General features: G+C 42.4%; 1 protein-coding gene across 1 annotated transcript in view; it reads left to right on the top strand.

The window, feature by feature from the left end:
• XPO5 (exportin 5) overlaps nucleotides 1-12,474 on the top strand; it is a 49,337-nt gene extending 36,863 nt beyond the window's left edge. The window contains exons 21-32 of the mRNA XM_006860496.1: nucleotides 4,709-4,809; nucleotides 6,950-7,046; nucleotides 7,445-7,595; nucleotides 8,181-8,264; nucleotides 8,790-8,836; nucleotides 9,239-9,336; nucleotides 10,220-10,282; nucleotides 10,906-10,988; nucleotides 11,451-11,558; nucleotides 11,689-11,826; nucleotides 12,021-12,185; nucleotides 12,337-12,474. Of these exons, the coding sequence (XP_006860558.1) occupies nucleotides 4,709-4,809; nucleotides 6,950-7,046; nucleotides 7,445-7,595; nucleotides 8,181-8,264; nucleotides 8,790-8,836; nucleotides 9,239-9,336; nucleotides 10,220-10,282; nucleotides 10,906-10,988; nucleotides 11,451-11,558; nucleotides 11,689-11,826; nucleotides 12,021-12,185; nucleotides 12,337-12,474 (1,273 nt within the window). The remainder of the gene's footprint in view (nucleotides 1-4,708; nucleotides 4,810-6,949; nucleotides 7,047-7,444; nucleotides 7,596-8,180; nucleotides 8,265-8,789; nucleotides 8,837-9,238; nucleotides 9,337-10,219; nucleotides 10,283-10,905; nucleotides 10,989-11,450; nucleotides 11,559-11,688; nucleotides 11,827-12,020; nucleotides 12,186-12,336) is intronic.
• Nucleotides 12,475-13,095: the final 621 nt, after the last annotated feature.

Here is a 13,095-nt window from a genome sequence, read left to right as displayed (position 1 = left end):
CTCCTGACCGGGTCTGCACGGTCTGCATCAGATTCCCCCTTATTTCTTATTTGTTTAAGGGACCCCACACACACTCTTAAACTAAATTCCCTCTTGAAACCCTGTAAGCTAGTTACTTCGTGCCTTTATTACCCCCTCATTTTAAGTAGTCAGTGTCCAAGTTGCCTGTCCCTGTCTACCCTGTGTACAGAGGGGATAGCACTGATGCTTGATGTGAAGACTCCTTCATTCTCTGTTGGTATTTCAGAGTTACTACCTCTAAGTTTAATGCTTTATTTTAGAAAGTAAACATATTTCTATGTTACTCAGTGGGTCCAAAAATAATTAGAAAAAGTTAGAAACTTTAGAATTGAACAACAGTGAGACTATTTATGAGAAAGCAGAACTTAGAGGGAACTGTATACCCTTATATATATTAGAAAAGAATGGAAATTAATGAACTGAAGCAAATAATTCAATACATTAATAAAGTCTCCAAACGAAAGTAAGCTCTCATAAGGAAGGACATAGTGAAATAGGAAATAAAAACTATGCTAGGTTGGATGGAGAAAAGTAAATGTGGATATCACAGAATAATAGAATAGGACAGTCTAAGAAATGATTCCGTCACTAAAGTAACCACTAATCTGGAAAGAATTTTAATAAAGAAAAAACTCATAACAGAATCAACTTTTCTTGGAACTGGATTCTGATCAAAAACAGCAGCTAGATAAGGGGGAGGCAGTGTTTAATGAAGAAACAGGTTACAAAAATTTGGTAAGCTAGACAGACGTATAGTGCTTTTACTGACCCAGCTAAATCTCCCACTCCCCAACACTGTAACAGTTGCACGGATAGATAGGATAGCGGCCTCTGTTACTGGTGCTTACTGACTACATGAGAGGGGAGAGAAACAGGCTGCAGTGCAGACCTATTCTTAAAAAGTTAGGGATGCATGTTTTCACCTGTCTGGTAGTGCCCTGAAAGACTAACCCAGAAGAGTCCCTTTGTTTCCCACCCTGCTTGGGCTCAAGTGACTTTTCTGTCAGCTTTGTTGGGAGCATTTAAAGACAAACTACATATGACTGCCTAAGGCAGTGAATGGCAGACAGGACAAGCAACAGGCAGAGTCTAAAGTCTGTAAAGAAGGAGGCCTAGAAGAAAGATCCTAAAGAGAATAAGTGCTTTGAAGGCCTATTTAGCAGGCGTGCCCAGATCCTGATCCTTTCTCAAAAAATACCTGAGAAACCCTAGTCTTATACCTTTTGCCAATCCTTGGACTCTGCAAACAGGACGTGAAGGCTAAGGTACCCTGGCTAAGTAAGCAAGCATTGAAGGGAGTGCCCCAGCTCAAAGTCAACTTGCAAATCCTCTAGGGAGTTCACTCTCATTTTTCTCATCTGTGCAGGCATTTAATGAAATCTCCTTAAGTCACACACTGGCTGACTACTGAGATGGTGGTGGTTATGTGCCATGGAGTAGGCTCCAACTCATAGCGACCTTGTACACGGTTTCTGAGGCTGTAAATCTTCACAGAAGCAGAAAGCCTCATCTTTCTCTCCATGCAACAGAAAGAAAGCCTCATCTTTCTCCCATGCAACAGTGGAGTAGATTTGAATACTACACACAAGAAATACAGCAATAATTAATATGAAAAATTTACCAAACAAGTGGATGGCTGCAGCCCCTCAACAAGCAGCTAGTTTCCAGAGTTACCACATTCATAACATTCAAATCGTTGTGTTTTCAACAGAAAATTACAAGGCAGTGAAACAGAGTATATAATTTGTTGAATGTAAAACTGATGATCTGCCCTGTACACTTTCACTCAATTCACAATAAAACCTAAAAAAATCTGTTAAAATTCACATGAATATTTAAGTTTATATATTCTTCATGAATACTATTAAGATTAATGTATTTTCACCCTAAATAAATAACTACCAAAAAAATTAACTTGCCAAAAAAAAAACAAAAAACACAAGGCATAGAAAGAAAGAACAAAGTACAGTCCATTCTGTTCTGCAGTTAGTGCCATTAAGTCAGTTCCCACTTACAGCGACCCAGTGTAGTTTCCAACGGGTGGGTTTGAGCCACCAACCTTGCAGTTAGCAAGCAGTCCATTGCTTATCCTACAGCCACACACCAGGACTTAAAGCCCACTGAAGCATGGGAAGTGACAGAAACAGTCCCTGAGAAATGCTAGACATTAGACTTATGAGACAAAATCTTTATATCACATGTTTAAATATGCTCAAAGAGCAAAGCATAACCATAAATAAAGAACTAAAGAAAAGTAAGAGACCTGTATATGTATAAATTAGGAATATTAAAAAATGTACGTACGGGGGCTTCAAAAAGGAGCTAAATAGAAACATTGGAGCTGAAAAGTATAATAGCTGAAATTTCAAAACATACTAGGTGAGTTCAACAGCATATTTATGCAAGCAGAAGAATGAACCATTGAAATTTCCCAGTCAGAAGATTAGAAAGATTTAAGAAAAAGGAACAGAGCTTAAGAGAACTGCTGCACACCATCACGTGTACCAATATCCAGATTATGGCTGTCCCAAAGGGAGAAGAAACAAAGGGGTAGAAAGAATGTTTGAAAAGATAGTGGCCAAAAGTTTTCTAATTTTTAAATAGTAAAGATATGAATCTCAACAAATGATAGTGAAGATAAACTTTAGAAAGATCCATACCAGCACTTTTGTAATCAAACTGAGAACATCTTGAAAGCAGGAGAGATGCAGTTCATCAAATGCAGGGATTTTTCAACAAGACTACTCAGCAACTCCACGGGAGAGAAAACCTGGGAGTCTGCTTCCGAAATATTACAGCCACGGAAACCCTATGGGGCATTTCTACTCTGAGTCAGATTCAACTGGACACACCTAACAACAACAAAAACAGCCGCTGATTTATTATTAGATAGAAACCATGGAATCTAGACCTCTCAGACTTCAGCAGGAGAAGGAGAAATAAATGGAAATTAAATGGTGTTCTAAAAAGCAGTGTAAATTAGATTACTAGCAAATGTGCAGACAAGGATTTAAGAAACAGTATGGGTTTGTTTTTATTCTTGACTAATAATAATGCATGGTCTAAAGGGTCTGCGTTGCTCAGTGTGCGTCTTTAAATACGTAACCTGGCTGATATTTGCTGTGCTCTTTAGTTTGACCTTTTAAAAAGAAAACTAGGACAGGCCAGGTAGGGTTCAGCAATTTAGACATTGGCTACCCAAAATGGGATGATAAAGGCTCGAAGTAACTGGCTTACAAGGTTTCAAGGGGGAGTTTAGTTTAATAGTGTGTGTGGGAAGAAAGAGGCGCCGCTGAATAGTTTTCATCTTAACTAGATGCTGTTGTTATGTGCCATGGAGTCAGTTCCAACTCACAGCGACCTTGTACAGGGTTTCTGAGCCTGTAAATCTTTACGGGAGCAGAAAGCCTCATCTTTCTCCCGCGGAACAGCTGGTAGTTTCCACCAGCGGTTCGCAGCCCAATTCATAACCACTACGCTACCAGAGCTCCTTATCTAGATGGGTCTGGTGAAAAGAGATGGGGATAAGATTTTTATGATTCAATAGTGAGTAATTGTTATCATGAACTAATTGCAACTGTCACAATTGCAAAGGTAGAAGTTTTGTAACAAAAACAGGGGAGTAGTTAATCTTACAGTCCAGAAACAAAAGGACCCTAGGACCATCAAGGCAGAAGAGCACAAGCAGAATGTGAGACCTTATCCAGAGAAGCAGCGATACCAGAGGTGGAGGCAGAGATGGGGCCATGGAGAGAGGGAGCAGCTGAGAACTCTAGATTCATGGGAAGAGAGGGACTAAGAGATGGTGGCAGGAGGCAGAATGTACCCTGTGATGTGGTGTAAATTATTATATATGCCTGAGTGTTAAACCAAAAAAAAAAAAAAGCTAATATGAATAAAGAGAAATACTGTTAACTGATGGTACATGGAAGGGATTATAATCATTGTAATGAAACAAGGTGTATGATTTGTTGAACATAAAACTGATAATCTGCCCTGTAAACTTTCACTAAATCCACAATAAAAACCTTAAAAAAAGAAAACTAGGTCATTATGCTCTCTGATAACTGGATTGTTGAGTCGTGCCATTGCTTTGGCAGAATGCTGCCTTTGCTGCAGGTTGATCAAGTACAGAGCCATTGCTTCTTAGATCATGCAAGGCCAGTAGTTGATATGGCAAGGAACAGAGGTGTATTTTGAGATTTGTGATTGTCCCAGCAGATAGCCTAAACAACTGTCAGAGCATTGTAGGTTCCGTGGCAGCAAAACATCTGAAAAATGCAGTATATTACCACCTTTTCTGTGTCCTTACCTATGAATCTACCATGCTTCTAACATTTCATTTTCTGTCACTCAGGAGAAAACTAGGGTGCTAGTTTTTGGGTTTAAAATATTTTACTTTCTCTTTGGGGCTGGGTTATTGTCCTGCTTTCTCAGGCTTTGGGTCTCATGTGTTGATTACTCTTAGGTGCTATGTACTATACTCATTCACTTCATTCAGTTCTATTTTGGGGGGAAACATTGTAATGTTTGTGCTTTCCTTCTGTCCCCTTCCTATATTAGTGTTGATGAATTCTATGTGCTAGTGTGGTACTAGAGTTTGGTAGACTGAATTATAAAGTGAAAACTCACTCTTCCTTTCTCAGTTGATTGCAAAAAGTTCACAAAGCATCCTTGTTTCTTTCAGAACCCACAATACTTTATATGCACCAGAAATGCTGGCCAAAATGGCAGAGCCTTTCACTAAGGCTCTAGATATGTTTGAAGCGGAAAAATCTGCTATATTAGGTAAGACAGAAGCTAGCCTTTCTTTTCTGAGTTTATGTTTTCTCTCTCATGGACTCCTCCTCAGCTGGCTATACCTTTACCACCAGTTTGTTCAGACACATGCCCTCAGGTTTCTGAGGACTCTGCAGGAGTAAGTGCCCTCAGTTGGTATCTTTACATACAGAGCAGGCCCCCTCACCCTGCTAACCCCTCTTCAGTTTAGCTAGTAGGTACTGGTGGCTGTCTTCACCATTTTTTTTTTTTTTTACTTAATGAATATTAATTTAGTTTCCTGCCTTTCATCCTTTCATATATATTTTTTTTGAGTATTAAAATAAGCTTAAAGAGCTCTAATCAGTAATACAAACAATTGAAGTCAATGTTATTTTTTCCTATTAACGCTTTTTACTGCTGTTGAGAATACACACAGCAGAACCTCAGCCAGTGCATCAGTTTCCACATATCCAGCCCAGTGACACTGATGGCCTTCTTCAGGCGAGGCAGCGAGTCTCACTTTCCTTCTGAGTTGTTCTCCCCTTCAGTGCCTTATCTAAGCTTTTGAGGTGCTCTGGTCAGTTTGATACCATGTAGATCTTGAAAGAGTTACAATATTTGAGGCACATGTCAGGGGATTTTTTTAAACAAAATTCTGGTCGTTTACTGTTCTTGTTAAAAAGTTGAAGCATACTTAAATCAGTCCATTGATTCATATCAACCCCAGGTGACAGAGGAGAATTACCCCAAGATACGTTTTTGGTTTAAGGTTTGAAGATTATTTCAAAGGATTAGTTTCAGGGGTTTCATCCAACTTCAGTGGCTCCAGGAAATCTGGATTCCTTTAGATTTTGGAATTCTAAAGTTCTGGATTTTCCCCCTTTTGAGCAGGATTCTTTTATAGATGAATCAGTCAGTAATGGTAGCCAGGCACCATCCAGTTTTAATTTAAAAAACATTATTAAGGAATAGATTGTAAGTCATGTTTCCCAGTTGTTGCCACAAGGTGACCTCCTGGTAGAGACTTGGAAAAAGAGTAGGACCTAACCAGGTTACCTGGGGCTAGGGGAGTAATCTACCCTTAGGTAGTCAAAAAAGGATTTGCTGTGTTCATGGAATAGAATGGGGTGTTCATGTGCCTGGAAATGGGTAGAGGTAGGGTTGGTGTATGGTTAGAAATCAGAACTAAAGACATTCATGGTTGTCTAAACTTTTGTACCCATTTCCGAAGCATCACACGCATCATGTGATCCTAACAATATCCCTGCAACAGGTAGTAAGTCACCAGCAGAAGTGATAACGGGGTTAAGGCTAGGTCAGATGTAGGCTCTGACTTACCAGAAAGGGAATGAGAATGCCCTAGACTCAGGTCTCTAGGGAATGGGAAGCTTACGGCTGACTCACCGCCACAGCACCACCACCACCACCAACCCCCCACCCCCTCAGTGTCTCTGTGTTCCTAGAAATAACCTCTGCCTGGGCCCAGCTATGGTCACGCATTCCTTGGCTAAGAATTTAACCAAAAGAACAGTATTGGAGAAATTAACTAAAAGAACTGTCATGGAGTAGGAGTAGATCCGCTGGCTCCACCACACTTAAGGTCAATGTTGCAGAAACCGATAAAAATTCCAAGAAGTGTTTTGCCATTAATGTATAAAACAAATGGGTATTGCTTCACTGTCCCACTCTCTTCCTCTACCTGCAATTCTGTTACTCAAATTAAACCAGAAACTCTTGCAGTAGAAATATGTCACCAGCCAGAACATAATGGAATGGGCAGGTCATTCTCTCTGACAGCTTCCAATTATGAGCAAAACTTGAAATATAAAACTGCCTTGAAGATCTTTTAAGAAATACCTATTGTGCCAAGTTTTCATTTTTGTTATATGTCTTGGGTTTTTGCATAAGATTTTGGTTGAAAATGGGGTTCCACAACTTAAAGAGGGTGGGTGTCATCTAATACTTTACGTAAAAATCCAGAGAAACTTTCACCTTTCCCTATAAAGAAGGTGTAATAAATCACCTTTAAGGAATCTCTTGGCCCCTCCAGCTGGTAGAAGACTTGACTAGCTGCTTTGCATTTTTAACACTCCTCCAAAAACCACATCTCCTTGCTGTAGTTTGTTGGGAGCCAAACAGCATATTCCTGACCCATTTGTCTCTGTAGGATTACCTCAACCTCTCTTGGAACTCAATGATACTGCTGTCTACAAAACAGTCTTGGAAAGAATGCAACGTTTCTTCTGTACCCTTTATGAAAATTGGTAAGGAACCAATACTGCCTCTCGAGTCCAGCCTATAGCCTACTTTTCATGGAACACTGGGAGGGTCTGATGGGATGTGGAGGTAACTCACCCATGTGCACACCATATCCATGGTGTTGGCCTCAGTAAATCAGTGCTGAAAACAACCAGGCTTAGTAGAAATTCTCCATTGTTAGTGCACATCACATAGTAATGAATCTTGGGTACAAACATCCATCTTTAAAAACATGCCATATCTACTTAAGTCCAAATCTTTAAAATACACAGATTAAGTGAATGACCTCTTAGGCAGAGAATAAAATTCATTTGTTTCTCTAGCTGAGAATCTTCTTTCTTAGAGATTGGGACTGGCAATAGCAGATGTTGGCTTTGTCATTCCCAATGGTCCCCCTTTCCAGTTTCCATATCCTGGGGAAGGCAGGCCCTTCCATGCAGCAGGACTTCTACACCGTGGAGGACCTTGCAACCCAGCTCCTCAGCTCCGCCTTTGTCAACTTGAACAATATTCCTGATTACCGACTCAGACCCATGCTTCATATCCTTTTAAAAGTCACAGAGAAATTCGAATGCTAGAAGACTAGAGGCAGAAGTTGTGTGGCGAGATGGGCTCAGTTATCTAAGTGATTTTAAGTCTCACTAAGAGACAGAGAGAGAATAGCAACAAAACATGAAGCCGATCCGTGTGGTTTTGAAAGCGTTTGCTGCTGCTACCATAGACTTAAGGGTAAATCTTAACCCTGTCTCTTATGAGGAACATGAAAGGTGAAACTTTATCCTGATATTTCCTTGGGTCTGTTTCCTTTAAAGAAGCACCTTTATGCTTCATTCTCATTTAGATGCCTTTTAAAAAAAGTATTTGTGATGTCTGTCTTTCTTCTCTCAAGTTATAATCTGAGAAGAATGGTGAAAGCAAGTTTATTACAAGGATGCCTCTTTGTCCTGCCTACTTTTGGGAAGTTGGTAGAAAGGACCATTAAATTAAAGATATAATGGAATTAAGTAGCCATGTAGCTTAGGATTTTAGGAAAAGAACTTGAAGACTCACCTATCAAGTGAGAGGTGCTTTTAGAATGAGGGGCTCTGTGTTCATGTGCTAAGCCGTCCTTAACCAGCTGCGCATGGGTCTTTGTGAAGCCTCTGGTGCTCTTCTGTCCCCCGGAGCATTATGAAGCCCTGGTGTCTCCCATCCTGGGACCTCTTTTCACCTACCTCCACATGGTAAGAAATTGGTCAGGAAAGAATGGCAAAGAGTTCTTTGGTGGGCAGGAGCTCCTGAAAGTGTTGTCTCTAGCCCCAGATGGCTGCACAGGACTACCAGCTCCAACTGACTCTCTTTGCAGCAGTAGACTAGGCATCCCTCCAGGACTAAAGTAGTTCATTTGCCCATGAAGCACCTTCAGACTCAGACTTTGCTCCTAACATCCATTAACAGTGCTTCTCTTGGGTCTGTTTCCCTGAGTTTGGAATTAGGTTGGATGGAGAACAGAAGTGTGCAGAGACCCAGGAATTCTAAAATGTTAATCCTCCCCAAACAGATGTTTGGTATGCTGCCCTCATCCTCGGTGTGGGAGAGGTTGTAGAAACCATACTTATATCTGGCCTTTTAGCCTTGGGGGCTTTGTCTAGGCTCTGTCCTCAGTACCTGGAATCATCCTTGGCTAATTTTAAACATGTAGCAGACTCAGATTACCTGATCCAATTCTAGCGTTTATTTCTCCCTCCTTCTCTCACCACCCCAACCAGAGGCTTTCCCAGAAATGGCAAGTCATCAACCAGAGGAGCCTGCTGTGGTAAGAAAGAAACATCCATTTTCTTTGGTTGATGAGCAGAGTAGAGGTGGAGGGGTGCATGGGGGAACTCAGCTGACACCAAGCTAGAAGAGCAGTGGGTTATAGTAATTCTCAGGCTAGATGGTAATCAGGACAGAACGTGGCAGTAGAGAGACCCTGAAATGAAACCTTCATAGAAGGTGCCGATGCCTTCGCATGATTTTGAGATGTCCTTAGTCACTGAGGATTTTGGTTCAATACCCTTTCTCCAACTGGATAGTCACAAGTCATTGCTGTCCTTGCCTAGCATTTTCCTGGAAAACAGCCCAAAAAGAAGTGGGTGCCGATGGTCTGGTTAATGTCACCACTTTCCTTGCCCACCCCTTCCCACACCCTGGACCTTGGTCTCCTGGTTTTTTGCAGTGGAGAAGATGAGGCTGCAGAGGAAAACCCAGAGTCTCAGGAGATGCTGGAGGAGCAGCTGGTGAGGATGTTAACTAGAGAGGTCATGGATCTGATCAGTAAGTGGCACGTGGGAACCAGGTGATAGAGAATAGTTCTGGTTAAAGAGCTGTCACTCAGCCACCCCTGTGAACCATGCAGATTCCTGTTTGTAGTAATACTGGCAGAGGGATCAGAAACTAGATTGTTCTCAAGTCTGCCTAGGGTCATAGTGGAATTGTAGATTGGATTGGCTTTGTTTATCTTGAGGCCAAAGTAAGAGGAAATGGTCTTAAATAGCAGGAGGAATTTGGAAGAAAGTTACGAATAATTTTCTGGCTAATTTATTCAATGGATAAAGGGCAGAAACATGTTAACTTTGGTGATGGGGTTGACAGTATAACAAGAGGGAGGTTGGCTGACGAAAGATGGAAGTAGCAAAAGATACAAGGAGGAGTACAAGAGTTAAAGTGAATCAAGGTAACTACAGTTAACTGATGATACAAGGAGGGGATTGCAGTCATTTTAATGAATTTGCTGAATGTAAAACTGATGATCTACTCTGTTCAACCTTCACTCAATTCACAAAAAAAAGTTTAAAAATCGATAATAATGATGAAATACCAGTGGCATAAATTTCAGCAGCATCACAGCAACATGCAAGCCACCACAGTATGACAAACTGACAGATAAGTGGTGGGCTTCTGTTAACTCTCAGGGAATTCAGTTAATTTCCCCTCAGTTAACTGAACTTGAAGGGAGGGACTTGAAAACAATCCGGTCAAGACCATCCAAACACCTCTTTATTCTGGAAACTGATTGGGTGCCCAGATAATACCCCACCTTCCCTCCTCACCTGTTTAGAGATCATTTGGGATCAGTAAGCCTGGAGTGGCTATTCTCTTAGTTGTAACATGGAACCCTCCCTTCACACAGTAACCCTGCTTTCTGTCCTTTCTTTAGCGGTTTGCTGTGTTTCCAAGAAAGGTGCTGACCACACTACTGCTCCCTCTGCAGATGGAGATGGTAAGTGAGTCTGCAGCCTGGCCCTTATAGGTCTGCTCTGAGCTCTGAAGTATTCTTTCTATAACAAGGTCAGTTCCTCTAGAAACTCATTTGCTAGTAGTCTGTGAGGATGGGACACCATACATGGAGCTGTAATCTCTACTGGTCTACTTGGTACCTTCTTCCCATCGACTCACAGCCCAGAGCCTTTGCACTGGCTGTTTCCTCTGTCTAGAATGATTTTTCTCCCCACTGTATTCTTGGTCTGTTTGCTTGCTTGCTTCATGTCATCTCCTCTGAAAAGTTTCCCATGAACAACTTTTCTAAAGTAGCAATCCCAATGACTGTATTCTTTCTCTGCTTTATTTTTTCTTCATAATGCATATTACTATCAGGCAATTTAAATTATTCCCACCCGGGAGATCTCGTGTTTCTCACTGTTGATTCTCACATGTTTGATTTAGATACATTTCTAAAATATCTTCCCTGGGCAAAAAATCATCCTGTATCTTTTCATGGGAGAGTCCAGTACAACTGAGGCCCCAGACAGCCCAGGATCCTCTGTTTTGTTCTTTGGGCTTCTGCCAAAACAGAATCCTCTGTTTTCGAGGATGAAGCCTTACCATTTTGCTCTCTGCTTCCAGATGAAGAGATGATGGCCACAGAGGTAGCACCCTCAGCCATGGCGGAGCTTACAGACTTGGGCAAATGTCTGATGAAGCATGAGGTGGGTAGAGGGAGCAAGTGCTGCCTGTTGTTCATGCCCAGCTAGGCAGTCAGCATTCATTTTTCTGACTCAGTTAGAAGAGTTTGTTAGCATTTCTCCATATGAGATAAGTTCCTGCTTCCTAAAGCCTTCAGAAAATAAAGGGAAATGCAAAGGTCATGCCCCTTTAAGGAAAGACTCAACACAAACACAAGTACTCAGCCCAGTCCCATGTGCTGCTGGTTAACCTCACCCAAGCCCTGCCCTTTCCTCCTTCCTATACATACTTTTACTGGTTTATTTGCTTGGTTCTTCTCCTCCTTTTACTGCCTAATCTTCAGAAATAGAGGAAGTAAACACACTCGTCAGTAGCTGCCATTATCATTTTTCTGCTTGCCTAGTAAAACTCAGCTCCTGATATATAAGAACAGAACAGGGTGTGCTTATTTTCCCATTGTAATCCTTCATCCTTTTCTTGTTCAGGATGTCTGTACGGCTCTATTAATTACAGCCTTCAATTCCCTGGCCTGGAAGGATACTCTGTCTTGCCAGCGGACAACCACACAACTCTGCTGGCCTCTCCTCAAACAAGTATGCTATTCATCCCTCCCCCCATCCCTCAGAAAAGACTTGGTCATGAGAACTGACTGCATCAGAAGAACTGGGGTGTTTGTGTTCTGTCTTGAGTTTCCTTTGTCCCTGATGACAGCTGTCTCCGCAGGTACTGTCAGGGACATTGCTCGCAGATGCAGTGACGTGGCTTTTCACCAGCGTACTGAAGGGCTTACAGACACACGGGCAGCACGATGGGTGCATGGCTTCCCTAGTCCACCTGGCCTTCCAGATATACGAGGCGCTGGTGAGTGGAGAAAGCATGGAGGCAGGATGGCTGTGGCTTCGTCCTTCAGGACTTACTCCTAATCAGTTGGGCCTTGTCCTAAATTTTGGTATCTGCCAAGTTGCTAGTACTGCCTCTGAGTTTGGTGTGGCAGGGAATGGAGAACTTTGGCAGAACCCACATCTACATTATTGAGTAAGTTTATTCCCTGTCAGCGCCCCCGGTACCTGGAGATTAGAGCTGTGATGGAACAGATCCCTGAAATACAGAAGGACTCTCTGGACCAGTTTGACTGCAAGCTTTTGAACCCCTCCCTACAGAAAGTGGCTGACAAGCGCCGAAAGGACCAATTCAAGCGCCTCATTGCTGGCTGCATCGGGGTAAGCCATCCCTTTACTAGTGCTCCTAATTGCCCTGTGGTCTTCAATAGCCTGTGATGCATGGGCAGACCAGATATCAACTGCAATCATTGACCATTATGGCAGAATGATCTTTGAAAACAGCTGAACTATTCACATTTGTTTTCCACAGAAGCCCTTGGGAGAGCAGTTCCGAAAAGAAGTTCACATTAAGAATCTCCCGTCACTTTTCAAAAAAACAAAACCAATGTTGGAGACAGATGTGCTGGAAAATGAGGAAGGTGTCCTGGCCACCATCTTTGAACCCTGAATCAAGCTTTTGGGCATCTTTCCTTGGCCTTTCTTGTCATCTCTTCTTCCCCTTCTTAGCTCTACTCTCTAGGCCCCTCTCCGCTGCCACCTTGCTTCCCCATTGTCAGCCTGGAGAGAGATCTGGATCCAGGTCTGGAGCTGGAGAGAGAGCCCTCCTGTGCAGGGCCAGAAGTAATTGTACTGAAGTATCAGAAAAGGGAGTTAGGGCTTCTACCATTCTGTCTAGATCTCCTCAGTGTCTCTCATCCTACTTGGAGTTTTGGCTTTTCCAAGAAAGAAAAGCTAGAGCAGAGCAGCCTTCTCCCCAAGCCCTCCAACCTGTGCAGAATGGTGACTAGGGCGGCTGTACCCTCCTCATTGCAACTAGCTGGGCTTGCAGCAGGGATTCAGTCCTCAACTGCTAGTGTCAGTTTGTCCTAGACAGTGGTCCCCACTGAGCTTGCATAGTGAGGCGTGTTTGGGTTAGTTGTTACTCACTAAATGGAATTTGGCCAGTTTCCTTATTCTAAACAAGTATCTGGTCATCTAGTGGGATCCATGGTATAGCTGACTGCTTAGCTCTGGGCACAGGACCAACTGTGGCACCTCAAGGAGCAGAGGTGGGCTAGGGATTGGTGCT

Source organism: Chrysochloris asiatica, unplaced genomic scaffold, assembly GCF_000296735.1.
Source record: "Chrysochloris asiatica unplaced genomic scaffold, ChrAsi1.0 scaffold00038, whole genome shotgun sequence".
Lineage (NCBI taxonomy): Eukaryota > Metazoa > Chordata > Mammalia > Afrosoricida > Chrysochloridae > Chrysochloris > Chrysochloris asiatica.
Note: the sequence above shows the minus strand (reverse complement) of the source record. Positions and strands in the feature narration are given on the sequence as shown.